This window comes from Bufo bufo, chromosome 9 (assembly GCF_905171765.1).
Source record: "Bufo bufo chromosome 9, aBufBuf1.1, whole genome shotgun sequence".
NCBI classification, from domain to species: Eukaryota; Metazoa; Chordata; class Amphibia; order Anura; family Bufonidae; genus Bufo; species Bufo bufo.
This window is the reverse complement of record NC_053397.1, coordinates 5,577,072-5,591,446: the sequence shown is the minus strand read 5'-3', so window position 1 is coordinate 5,591,446 and position 14,375 is coordinate 5,577,072. Positions and strand designations below refer to the sequence as shown.

Genomic DNA, 14,375 nt, shown 5'->3' with positions numbered 1-14,375 from the left:
CTCATGTCTGATCACATGTCATTATATCAGTGATGTCATCAGCAGGGGGCGGGGCTGTGACTACCTCTCAGACAGGATATACAGGCAGGTTGTCAGCAGTAATAGATGTTCCTGTAGTATAATGTGATCTCATGTAATATGTTATATTTTGTGTCTATAAACTCCAGGATTAGACTTTACGTTGGAGGCAGAGTTCGCCTCGTGCCTCCCCAATGTCCGTTCTGCATTATTCCCACAGTCGGCGGGCTCGGAGGCGCTGAGCCTAGAACTGCAGTAACAGGAGGTAGCGCAGCCGGGCCTGGCTCTCCTTGTACACCAGGTACTCGCTCTGGGAGAAGTACGAGTCCTTGAACTTTGTCACGTTGATGGGTTTTCCTTGGGGCACAGTAATCTTCCTGCCGTCCAGTGTCAGCTCGCGGTCCCGGGAGGGATCTGTGGGCAGAGGCGAAATAAAATCGGAGGGAGTGATAATCTGCAGAGCACGATCAGGCGACCAGAGGAGGCGCCAAGTGGAGACCAGGAGTTTACCAGAAAAACGCTTAAATGTTCATTGTGCACATAAAAGTATCTGACAAAAGTGCGTACACCCCTATATACAGTATCTGGCAGAAGTGCGTACACCCCTATATACAGTATCACACAGAAGTGCGTACACCCCTATATACAGTATCTGGCAGAAGTGCGTACACCCCTATATACAGTATCTGACAGAAGTGCGTACACCCCTATATACAGTATCACACAGAAGTGCGTACACCCCTATATACAGTATCACACAGAAGTGCGTACACCCCTATATACAGTATCTGGCAGAAGTGCGTACACCCCTATATACAGTATCTACCAATAGTGAGTGCACCCCTATATGCAGTATCTCCCAATAGTGAGTGCACCCCTATATACAGTATCTACCAATAGTGAGTGCACCCCTATATACAGTATCTACCAATAGTGAGTGCACCCCTATATGCAGTATCTCCCAATAGTGAGTGCACCCCTATATACAGTATCTCCCAATAGTGAGTGCACCCCTATATACAGTATCTCTCACATGTCAGTGCACCCCTATATACAGTATCTCACAATAGTGAGTGCACCCCTATATACAGTATCTCACAATAGTGAGTCCACCCCTATATACAGTATCTCCCAATAGTGAGTGCACCCCTATATACAGTATCTCACAATAGTGAGTGCACCCCTATATACAGTATCTCCCAATAGTGAGTGCACCCCTATATACAGTATCTCACAATAGTGAGTGCACCCCTATATACAGTATCTCACAATAGTGAGTGCACCCCTATGTACAGTATCTCACAATAGTGAGTGCACCCAAATATACAGTATCTCACAATAGTGAGTCCACCCCTATATACAGTATCTCCCAATAGTGAGTGCACCCCTATATACAGTATCTCCCAATAGTGAGTGCACCCCTATATACAGTATCTCACAATAGTGAGTGCACCCCTATATACAGTATCTCACAATAGTGAGTCCACCCCTATATACAGTATCTCACAATAGTGAGTGCACCCAAATATACAGTATCTCACAATAGTGAGTGCACCCCTATATACAGTATCTCACAATAGTGAGTGCACCCCTATATACAGTATCTCACAATAGTGAGTGCACCCCTATATACAGTATCTCCCAATAGTGAGTGCACCCCTATATACAGTATCTCACAATAGTGAGTCCACCCCTATATACAGTATCTCACAATAGTGAGTGCACCCCTATGTACAGTATCTCACAATAGTGAGTGCACCCAAATATACAGTATCTCACAATAGTGAGTCCACCCCTATATACAGTATCTCCCAATAGTGAGTGCACCCCTATATACAGTATCTCCCAATAGTGAGTGCACCCCTATATACAGTATCTCACAATAGTGAGTGCACCCCTATATACAGTATCTCACAATAGTGAGTCCACCCCTATATACAGTATCTCACAATAGTGAGTGCACCCAAATATACAGTATCTCACAATAGTGAGTGCACCCCTATATACAGTATCTCAATAGTGAGTCCACCCCTATATACAGTATCTCACAATAGTGAGTGCACCCCTATATACAGTATCTCCCAATAGTGAGTGCACCCCTATATACAGTATCTCACAAGTGAGTCCACCCCTATGTACAGTATCTCACAATAGTGAGTCCACCCCTATATACAGTATCTCACAATAGTGAGTACACCCCTATATACAGTATCTCACAATAGTGAGTCCACCCCTATATACAGTATCTCACAATAGTGAGTGCACCCAAATATACAGTATCTCACAATAGTGAGTGCACCCCTATATACAGTATCTCACAATAGTGAGTGCACCCCTATATACAGTATCTCACAATAGTGAGTGCACCCCTATATACAGTATCTCACAATAGTGAGTGCACCCCTATATACAGTATCTCACAATAGTGAGTGCACCCCTATGTACAGTATCTCACAATAGTGAGTGCACCCCTATATACAGTATCTCACAATAGTGAGTCCACCCCTATATACAGTATCTCCCAATAGTGAGTGCACCCCTATATACAGTATCTCACAATAGTGAGTCCACCCCTATATACAGTATCTCACAATAGTGAGTGCACCCCTATATACAGTATCTCACAATAGTGAGTGCACCCCTATATACAGTATCTCACAATAGTGAGTCCACCCCTATATACAGTATCTCACAATAGTGAGTGCACCCCTATATACAGTATCTCACAATAGTGAGTCCACCCCTATATACAGTATCTCACAATAGTGAGTGCACCCCTATATACAGTATCTCACAATAGTGAGTGCACCCAAATATACAGTATCTCACAATAGTGAGTGCACCCCTATATACAGTATCTCACAATAGTGAGTACACCCCTATATACAGTATCTCACAATAGTGAGTGCACCCCTATATACAGTATCTCACAATAGTGAGTCCACCCCTATATACAGTATCTCACAATAGTGAGTGCACCCCTGACATTTTTGCTAATATTTTCTTCTATCTTTTCATCTGACAACACTGAAGATCTGACACTTTGATACAATGTAAAGTAGTCAGTATATGGCTTGTTTAATAGTGTAAATTGGGCGTGCCCTCAAAATAACTCCACACACCGCCATTAATGTCTAAACCACGTGTTACTAGGTCTCAGGTGTGAATGGGGCAGGTGCGGTACATTTGGTGTTATCGCTCTCACACTGGTCACTGGACGTTCAGCTCCTCATGGCCAAGAACTTTCCGAGGATCTGAAGAAAATAATAATTCCTCTACATAAAGATGTCCGACACCCTGACTAATGTACATTGTATCAAAGGGTAAGAACTTCAGAGCTGTCCCAGGAAAAGATAGAAGAAAAGATTTACAAAAATGTCAGAGCTGCACTCACTATTCTGCTGGTGCAGTCACTGTGTACATACATTACTTATCCTGTACTGATCCTGAGTTACATCCTGTATTATACTTCAGAGCTGCACTCACTATTCTGCTGGTGCAGTCACTGTGTACATACATTACTTATCCTGTACTGATCCTGAGTTACATCCTGTATTATACTCCAGAGCTGCACTCACTATCCTGCTGGTGCAGTCACTGTGTACATACATTACTTATCCTGTACTGATCCTGAGTGACATCCTGTATTATACTCCAGAGCTGCACTCACTATTCTGCTGGTGCAGTCACTGTGTACATACATTACTTATCCTGTACTGATCCTGAGTTACATCCTTTATTATACTCCAGAGCTGCACTCACTATTCTGCTGGTGCAGTCACTGTGTACACATACATTACTGATCCTGAGTTACATCCTGTATTATACTCCAGAGCTGCACTCACTATTCTGCTGGTGCAGTCACTGTGTACATACATTACTTATCCTGTACTGATCCTGAGTTACATCCTGTATTATACTCCAGAGCTGCACTCACTGATCTGCTGGTGCAGTCACTGTGTACACACATTACTTATCCTGTACTGATCCTGAGTTACATCCTGTATTATACTCCAGAGCTGCACTCACTATTCTGCTGGTGGAGTCACTGTGTACATACATTACTTATCCTGTACTGATCCTGAGTTACATCCTGTATTATACTCCAGAGCTGCACTCACTATTCTGCTGGTGCAGTCACTGTGTACACACATTACTTATCCTGTACTGATCCGGAGTTACATCCTGTATTATACTCCAGAGCTGCACTCTCTATTCTTCTGGTTGTGAGAGGAAACAGTGAACAAGCTCAGCCCCAGCTGCTTAGCTGAGTTACTATAGCGCGGTTTGTGTGGAGTTATTTTTCCCTACAGCAGATTCCTGTGTACAGCCTGGTGTAAAGTTAATACCCCTCAGAATGTAATTCACCAGGGCAGGCTGAATAAGTAGGACATGCTCAGAGATTTCAGCTCTGAAGCTTCAGACTTATAACAGCAGCTCTGGAGTAAGACAGTGCCTGTGGGCAGATTATGTGGATGCATTAGTGGATAATAAGCGTCCTATGAGTGCCGCACCTGGCTCGGTGGTTCCGCGCGCCACCACGCTGTCATAGCCCTTCGGAGCAGTTTTCAAAGAGGGGTTATCCTGTGTGATGTGATGCTCCGTCCCTAAAGCCACTTCATTCAAGAACATGATTCCAATACCACTGGTGGTGCTGCCGACTGCAGAGAGAAGAAAACATCTGTACAGGGGCGAGGTGCAGAAGATAGCGGGGAGTAAGGATATTCTGGTATGTAGGGGCAGTAGTATACTTTGTACTTGGGGTAATATCATTATGCACATAGGGGCAGTATAAATATGTTGGGGGGTCATTTATTAAGACCAGAGTTTTAGACGCTGGTCTTAATAAGCCCCTGCACTGGCGGTGGATCCACTGCCGCTGTAACGTTACATTACCCTACTTCGTGAGATTTCCCTACCTCGTAACTTCCGGTCGCACCGGAAATGACTTGAGGAGGCGTGCGCAAAACGACGGTTTAGGGAAATCTCACAGCGGAGTTCAGCTGGACCCCGGGACACTGCGCATGCGCCGGAGAGCCTCACCAGCCTTAGAGTAGGGAAAAATGACGGCCCAGTGCGCAAGCGCGGCTAACTACAGGACATCTATCCGATCTCCGCGCCTGCGCAGTGTGGGGGTAGGGAGATCTGATGGCCATTTTTTCTGTTAAATAAATATATATATACATTTACATAGGGAACAGTAATATACTATGTACATAGGGGCAGTATTATATTTTGCACATAGGGGGTGGTATGTATTTGCACATAGGGGCAATGTTACATCTGTGTACATAGAGGGCAGTATTATATTTTGGCACATAGGGGGCAGTGTTGTATGTCTGTCCATTGTGCCACACTCAGCACCAGTAATCGGAGCCCTGCCCTCATCTGTTTCATTTTCCAAAGGGGGGCTTGGGATCCTCGTACTAGTGAATGATGGGGGTCCTGTGGGGAGGTGATAAATGTTGACTTTATCTAATATTTTAAACTTTTTTATTTTTATTTTTTAGGATTGTGATGTTTTAGGATTTTTGTTGCCCTTACCGTATCCGGCAGATTTGCTGTTCTCAGAAGCAAAATATATCCCTCTGCCCACACGTCCCCCTGAGTGCGGCATTATGCGCAGGCCACTTTTCAAAATAGCAGCCACCACGGCCACGTTGGTGCCATGCCACAGCAAGCGGCGGTTATCAATGTCCTTATGGGCGCTGAGTCGTTCTTCCTGGGGCAGGAGACACAGAGGTCAGAGGTCACAGCTGAACAGTTACATAATATCTGAACATAGAGCAGTACAATGTGTCATCGCTGCCCCCTAGTGGTCGCCAAGGTTGTTACTCACCCAGGTCATGGTATTTTCTCTTGAAGACGGTTTGCTGGTCATCCGCCTGGCTTTCTCAATTAGAATGACTTCTACATCAGTATTTAATGCTGGAGATTTCTTTTACAAGTCATTCTAGTTGAGAAGGCAGACGGGCAGCGAAATGTCTTCCAGAGAATACAAGGCGTCCAGCTGCTCTGACTTATCACTATGGATATACTGCCACCTAGTGGCTGATTTATGCTCTGCACCGTCAGTACAATTTTTTTGTTATAGGGTTTCTGTTCATTTTGTAGGATTAGGTGACATATAGTAAAAGCTGAAAGTAATTCACATGTGACTCCAGCGGAGATGCCGCCATATAGCGCCATACACACATCTACCATCCATATCAGCCCAGCCCCGAAGGAGTGAGAATTATCACGGTTCACCGCGCTCCACTGTTTTCTATAGGAGTCTGTGTCTAGATGAATCGTGTCCCACCCCACACACCTGGGGTCCTATAGGGGTCAAGCGCAGTCACAGCGAGGGGGGGGGGGGGGGAATTGGATTGGCGCATTCTCCACAGCACAGGACACGGTGTTCTATGACTGACCTCGCCCTCTCGGTCTACACGCCAGGCATTCAGGATTTTCAGCGGACGGTAGGTGGGTCCTGTGCACTTTACATAGGTGTCGATGATCTGGAACAGACATTAAAGGTGATCCTGAGATTATTATTATTAATTATAAAAGTGCCATTCATTCCATGGCGCTATACATATGAATGAAACATCTGATGACAAAGATGTCAATTCCTTTGGGTAATAAGTTTGTGCTTCTGCTTTACACTGCAGCTCTGCTCTATTAGGACAAAGCTATGATCAGTGACTTCAGCTTAGCTGCATTGTCTTTTGGAGTCTCAAATCCAACTCCTGCTTTACAGTGCAGCACTGCTCCATTAGAACAAACCTATAATAAGTGACTTTAGCTGCTCTGTCCATTTCCATGTGATGATCCCTATGCTTTACACTGCAGCACTGGTTGCTAGGTATTAGCCATTAGGGAGGAGATGCGATCATAGCTGGGGCTCAGTCTCACCTTGTGTTCTTCAGACTTTGGCTCCAGGAGGCTGAGCTCACACTTGAGGAGCTGGTAGTCGATGTCCAGGGGGTGGGGGACCTCGGCCAGGTCCACCTCCTGCTTAACTTTGTCTGCTTGGAGGGTCTGCGCCAGCTCAATGTCTGCAAGGACCTGATGGAAGGAAGCAGAGGGAAGAGATAAGGCGGCGCTCCGCACCTCACCCCGAGATAAGGGGAGCATAAAGAATCAGGGCGATGCCCCCTCATCACTGGCGTGGGGCCATTAACCCACTACAGTACAGGGAGGTCATAGAACGGTGTCTAAGGGGGCCCCCCTCTGTTAGCACAGGGGCCACAGTATACAGAGCGGCCCCCCCACTATGGCTGTGGCGGCATAGGGCTCAGGGTGATAATGATGCTTGGTACCAGTAGCATGTCCTTCTTGGCTTGTAAGACCTCCAGGCTGTCGATGACGGGGGGCGTCAGGCGTCCAAAGTTGTGGGGGATGATGGTGTAGAAGCGCGAAGACAACTCGCTGAGCCGACTCTTGTTCGCCTTCCTGTCCAGCGCGGCCTGCAGTTCTTCTAAAGCATCGAAGCCCTTCGCTATCTGCGCTTTACTCAACTTCCCCAATGGCATCTTCTTTATATCTGAAAGACAAAGATCATTACAGCAGGTGTAAGAGTGCACTCATCACTGCAGCAGGGGGTGCACTCATCACTGCAGCAGGGGGTGCGCTCATCACTGCAGCAGGGGGTGCACTCATCACTGCAGCAGGGGGTGCACTCATCACTGCAGCAGGGGGTGCGCTCATCACTGCAGCAGGGGGTGCGCTCATCACTGCAGCAGGGGGTGCGCTCATCACTGCAGCAGGGGGTGCGCTCATCACTGCAGGTGTAAGGGGGTGCACTCATCACTGCAGCAGGGGGTGCGCTCATCACTGCAGCAGGGGGTGCGCTCATCACTGCAGCAGGGGGTGCGCTCATCACTGCAGCAGGGGGTGCGCTCATCACTGCAGCAGGGGGTGCGCTCATCACTGCAGCAGGGGGTGCGCTCATCACTGCAGGTGTAAGGGGGTGCACTCATCACTGCAGGTGTAAGGGGGTGCACTCATCACTGCAGGTGTAAGGGGGTGCACTCATCACTGCAGGTGTAAGGGGGTGCACTCATCACTGCAGGTGTAAGGGGGTGCACTCCTCACTGCAGGTGTAAGGGGGTGCACTCCTCACTGTGTGTGTGTGTAAGGGGGTGCACTCATCACTGTGTGTGTGTGTAAGGGGGTGCACTCCTCCCTGTGTGTGTGTAGGGGGGTGCACTCATCACTGTGTGTGTGTAAGGGGGTGCACTCCTCCCTGTGTGTGTGTAAGGGGGTGCACTCATCACTGTGTGTGTGTAAGGGGGTGCACTCCTCACTGTGTGTGTGTAAGGGGGTGCACTCCTCCCTGTGTGTGTGTAAGGGGGTGCACTCCTCCCTGTGTGTGTGTAAGGGGGTGCACTCCTCCCTGTGTGTGTGTAAGGGGGTGCACTCATCACTGTGTGTGTGTAAGGGGGTGCACTCCTCACTGTGTGTGTGTAAGGGGTCTACATTGAGTCGCACACTCGCCCTTCTCCCACGTATAAAGTGATGACTTCTATACCTGTAGGTCACGGGTATGTATATTGTGCCGTGCTGTACACTGCAGCCCGAATCCTCTGCTTTGAATGTAAATCTGCAATGTTACTTTTGTTGCCACAAAATGGCACAGCAGCAACGTAGACAGGAAGCGGTTTATAGTCCGTGGCCGAGACCACGTGGAGGGCCTGGGTACCCGATACAGCAGACTGCGGCCCCCGAGGAGCCGGCCCAAATATAGGAATTCACAGTGTTAGGCCTCAGGGGCCTTTTACATTAGATTACTGCTAACGATCCGGCGGTGTAAATGCGCGGCGCTATACTGATACCTAGGTTCATGGTCTGCATGGCGTCCTTAAACATATCACTGCTGAATATCAGGGACACCAGGTCTTGGGTGGGTTTGTCCAGAGAGCAGGGCCGGACCTTCTTACACACTCCGTCCACGGTGTCCACCTGTGGGAGATAAGCGGCAGGTGCTCATGAATATTCATCATCTGATCGCTTCCGATTGGCTCACAGCTAAGGAGAACAGAGAGGGAAGATCTCAAAAGTCTCCAGGCGGGGGATGGGCACGGACTGCTATCATTTCTACCCACACCAGGGAGAGCAGCAGAGCGCCCCCAGAGGCCAGGAACTGTAAGGGTCCAGCTGCACGCCGCCATGCGTCTTCAGACATTCTTTATAGCGATAGTCAATGGTGTCTCAATGTGACTGCAATCTGATAGTTGCAAAAAAATGCAAAAGAAAAGCAAAAAATAAATAATAATTGGCGGGAGCAGCGGCATGTCACATTGCGCCACCATCATCACATTGCTGCGAGAAATGTCACCGTGTAGCTGGACCCCAAGGACACGTTCACACTGGTCACCCGGACGTTTTGTAATGGCTGATTTTCATAGGCTTTTTTTTTTTATAAAATCCCAACCCCCTTAGTGGCCCCCGGCAGTAATAATGTCCCCCATGGGGGCCCCTATGTGCTTTTTTGGATTGCTGGTGATGTCATCACACTTGGGGCCCAGGTGAGGAGCGACTGCCTCAGCGCATGCAAGGGCCTGAAGTGGCTACATTTTTTTAACCCCTAAAGGGCCATTTTGCACTAGCGCGCCGTTTTTAATGGCTGCTGGACAGGTCCACTCCTGTCTAAACGGCCGTTAAAAATGGCCAAAAACGGGACATGTCCTATTTTTTGACGGCTGCCATTCACCGACTGTTAAAAAAAACGGCTACGTGAATAATCTTCAATTTGTGTGACTTTCGTGTGAATGTCGCCTATGGCAGCAATAAACTTCCAAACGGCATGTGTGTTCCAGCGCCATTTTACCCTCCATTTGACATATTAAAGACGTCCTCCTGCTGGCGCATTTCTCGCGTATGGCTCTTACTCATAACTGACACGCTATACACGAAATGCGTCAGCAGGAGGACGTCTTCCAGCTGTTAATGTGTTAAAGGAAAGCTTGCGTTTCATGGCGCTGGAACAGGACGCTCTACTCCTGAATGGAGCTTCGTCGCTCACCTTGACCACGGCCTCGCCGGTCTCTTCTTCATCGTCGTCGTGCTCTACCTCAATCATCGTGTACTTTCCGGCATGTGGAGTGAAGTTCTCTCTGTCCGACCAGTTGTTCTTGGTTTTATCTTTAAACTTCTTCTCAAAGTCTTTCTTGGCAGAATCCAGACCATCCAAACTGCTTAACTTGCTCTGACCCCCCTCCCCCTGCAGAGCAGAAATCAGAGAGCGCCACTCAGTGGAGGAGGAGGCTCGTTACAGGAAAGGCTTATAGCCCCAAGGAAGGGGGTTGTGTGTGATACAGACCATTCCAGCTATTATCAGGATGCTTGTCCCCACTGCAGAAAGCGAGCAGACCTGCATCCTGAGAGCAGAATTATAAATGCAGCTGTGGAGGAGCCTGGAGAAGACTACAATATGTGACTGCAGACAGTATAAGGTGCAGAAGGGGAAATGTCTGATATGTGAAGACCTGCATCGTGAGCGCTAACAGTAACCGGCAGAATTATAAATGCAGCTCCGAAGCGCTTTGTGCTCTTACCACCCGGCCCCAGCGGTTCCAGCAGTAGTAGGTGTTCTTTCTGTCGGGGCTGTGAATGAGCTGGATGATGTAGAACTTGTTGTTGTTGTTTCCGATGTTGGTCTGGTTTAGCATACAGTCATAATCCTCGTAGACCTGACAACATGAAGACAGTAAGTGGCGGTAGAGCAGAGCCCACGGGGTCCTGGAGCCTTCTCTGTACCCCCACATCTCTACCCCCTCCTCCATACTCGGGTTGTCACCTCCGCCACGCTACAGACATGGCCACGTGCAGGACTATAGGTAGAGGTTCCAAAAAAGCCTCAGACCCGGCAGTTCTGAAGATTCTTCTAGAACAACGCGTTTTGGGGGAACCGAGGCCCCTTCATCAGGGTTAGAATCTTTTGGGCAGGCTTCTTTGAAACCTCTACCTGAATATCTCCTTGTGGGATTGGGCACCTCTAACCAAAGGAGACGTTCCCGGCGGCGGCAGCAGCACGCCCCGTGTCGATACGTCCTATTCTTACAAGCTTTCAGTACGGGTAGTGCCTGTCCGTAGCACAACCTTGTAAGGCCAGCCTCCACTTCTTGCACTTTATATATATCATTATATTGTGCGCTCTTCCCTGCATCCAGCCACGATGCACAGGACGATAGGCCACTGTCCATTACCCACCTCGTAGTTGGACTGTCCGCTCAGCGAGCAGGCCGAGTCTATCTTCACCTTTCTCTTCTTCCCTGCCGCAGCTTTAAGGGCCTGGACAGCGCTTCGGAAACGGTCTGGAGCCTCAATGGCCTCTTCCTGCGCCTCCTCCTTGATCTCCTCCTTCACCTTGGCTCGCTTCCCCTTGCTGGAGCCCTTGGCCCGAGCCGCCGCCGCCGCCTTTCTCTTTGGAGCCATCCTGTGACCGCAGATTATATTCCATAGATTATTAATTATTTTATAGCATTTTAAAGTTTTGTCAAAACATTTCAAGGGACTTCACCATCCCTTTAAGGCCTCTTTCACACGACCGTATTGCTATTTCAGTGTTTTGTGGTATGTTTTTCACGGATCCGTTGTTCCGTTTTTTTGTTTCCGTTGTGTTTCCGTTTCGGTTCCGTTTTTCCATATGGCATATACAGTAATTACATAGAACAAATTGGGCTGGGCATAACATTTTCAATAGATGGTTCCGCAAAAAACGGAACAGATACGGAAGACATACGGATGCATTTCCGTATGCATTCCGTTTATTTTGCGGACCCATTGACTTTAATGGAGCCACGGAATGTGATTTGCGGCCAAATATAGGACATGTTCTATCTTTCAACGGAACAGAAAAACGGAAATACGGAAACGGAATGCATACGGAGTACATTCTTTTTTTTTTTGCGGACCCATTGAAATGAATGGTTCCGTATACGGAACGCAAAAAACGGCCTGCAAAACGGAAACAAAAAACGGTAGTGTGAAAGAGGCCTTCGGCTACATGCACATGACCGTTCCGTTTTTTGCGGATCCGCAAAAAACGGAAGCCGTCCGTGTGCCTTCCGCAATTTGCGGCCCATTGTAGAAATGCCTATTGTTGTCCGCAAAACGGACAAGAATAGGACATGTTATATTTTCTTTGCGGAGCAACAGATGCGGACAGCACACGGAGTGCTGTCCGCATCTTTTGCGGCCCCATTGAAGTGAATTGGTCCACACCCGAGCCGCAAAAACTGCGGCTCGGACCAGAACTATGGTCGTGTGCACGAGGCCTAATTCGCTGAAATCTGCTCCTCCTGCGCGGTTAGTGTGCGCTCACCTGGCTGGGGCCTGCAGAAACCCGTGTGCTGCACATTCACATGAATGGCGCGGATTTTCAGTTGCGTGTGAGCGCACCCTAGCTTGCTGCCTCGATCCATAAAATGATGCCCCCAAATGTGCAAAACTGGCGAGGAGGTGGCAGGCTGTACAGTGATGGAATCGTTCTACTAATGAATGGTGTCCTGTCTGCAGCCCCGCATCACGCCATTCATTGCAGTAGGGTACGAAGCTGACGGCACTAGGACCCTGGAGCCTCCAGATGTGCAGGCCTAGGGGTCCAAAGGCAACCCCAGCCCCAGATAAGGAGTCCTCTCCTGGGAAGAGACTGTGGCTCCCTCCCCCGCACAGCCCCCACGCTGCACCTGTTGCCACCAACACACCTGTCACTCCCAGCTCACCTGTCAGCGCTGCGGGCGACATACCTGAAACCTTTGTCCGCAGCCATGATGACACCTGCCTGTAGGAGTCTATATACCTCCCGGCGTGCTTGTGAGGAAGGCGAGGCCTTACTACCTGCAGCTATATGGCGGCATACTAATATACTGGGCTCAGTCCGCAGCCACTTCCTGCTGACGCCACCTGTACGGATGTGGTGGGCACCGTCCTGCCCGCCCCTCAGTACCCGTAGTACACTGATCGCAGACATAGGGACAGATTTACCATTAGCTCAAGTCAGAATAATGCAGTGAAAAAGTCTCAAATTTTTGCGCAATCGCTAAAACTGCGCAAAAATTTGTGACTTTTTTCTGCTCTGCGCTATGCTCGCCAGTTTTCTGAAAGTGGGCGTGTTTTCTTATGTAAATAATTCTCTAGACAGATTTACTATTGCGACTATTTAAAAAGTCGCAAAAAAAAAAAGAGCAATTTCACTCCAGTGAGGACCATGCTTATCTTATGCGACTTTTTATTGGAACATGTGACTTTTCCGTAAAGACGTGCGACTTTTGTAAAGCCGCTTACTGACGGATAAACTGCTACCGTCAAACCACATTTATCGCGGTCTTAAAGGGCCGGTCATAGATCTGACTTTAGCCATACGTGACAGTGGAGCGAGCGGTCAGAGGAATGAGACATCTGCTCCATAATCTTCAGCTGTGATGAGTCATTTGACCAGAATCTGAACCGGGGAAATTCCCAAATTAACCGGAAACCTCAGGCCACGTGCACAGCACCCCCCCCCCCCCCCCAGTGATGGAGGGAGCCCCTATACCACTGCTCTGGAGGCTCCTGCCGGAATAACGGGGGTCCTCAGCCCCTAGAACTACAAGTCCCAGGATGACCTGCCTACCTCTCCTGTCATCATGACCAGTATGGGCAACCTTCCTCTGCACCCCTGATCACATAGATCTGGCAGGGCAGGCTGGGACTTGTAGTTCCACGCTGCTTGGAAAAGTTTGAGGTAGATAAGTATCTGCAGTGAGAAGCTGCTCTGCTGTGACTCCTCTTATACACTGTATCCACAGGTTCACTTACCTGCTGACAGGTGAAGGGACTCTTCACACTCCTGGCCTGCAGCAGCGACTGCAATCAGCTGGGCAAGTCAGAGCAAGCCTGGCCTTCTCCAGCACTGCTCCTCCTGCTCCTCCTGCTCCTGCTCCTCCTCCTCCTCCTCCTCCCCGCGCTGTCATCTCCCCGAGCCCGCTCTCCACCTACTGGGAGACGCACAGTTACAGGGCCACATACAATGGAAATGGAGTCACGAGGGGAGGGGGTTAAAGGGGCTTCTGGCTTCATACCACTTCCCCTTGACCCCTATATAAGAAAGGTTCTGCAGCTTCTCTCCGGGCGGAATGTGCTGCGCTCCAGAAAGTCACAAATCAGGACTTCTGCAGCTTTTCGAGGTCACGTGTGCACAATGGTCGTGATTTCTTATATTTTTGCACCACTTATAACAGCTTTGAAAAGGAGATGGAAAGTAGTTGGGGTCAACTACGGAAAGGAGTTTCACTCTAGATTTATGAATCGACATAAAAGTCCCAAAACCCCTCCAGGAAGGAAGGGGGGAGGGGGGGCAGAAAACTGGGGGCCGCATTTCTAGACAAAAG

The 14,375-nt window shown here is 48.7% G+C and overlaps 1 protein-coding gene across 1 annotated transcript; it reads right to left on the bottom strand.

Annotated features, from left to right (window-relative positions):
• Nucleotides 1–124: 124 nt before the first annotated feature.
• PARP3 (poly(ADP-ribose) polymerase family member 3) lies at nt 125–13,965 on the bottom strand. Its single transcript, XM_040406885.1, has 11 exons — nt 13,804–13,965; nt 11,215–11,440; nt 10,560–10,694; nt 10,028–10,225; nt 8,838–8,964; nt 7,323–7,546; nt 6,916–7,068; nt 6,432–6,518; nt 5,563–5,740; nt 4,533–4,679; nt 125–432 (listed from the first exon to the last, which is right to left on the bottom strand). The coding sequence occupies exons 2-11, from the start codon at nt 11,437–11,439 to the stop codon at nt 263–265; spliced, it is 1,644 nt and encodes a 547-aa protein (XP_040262819.1). The 5' UTR covers nt 11,440; nt 13,804–13,965; the 3' UTR covers nt 125–262.
• Nucleotides 13,966–14,375: the final 410 nt, after the last annotated feature.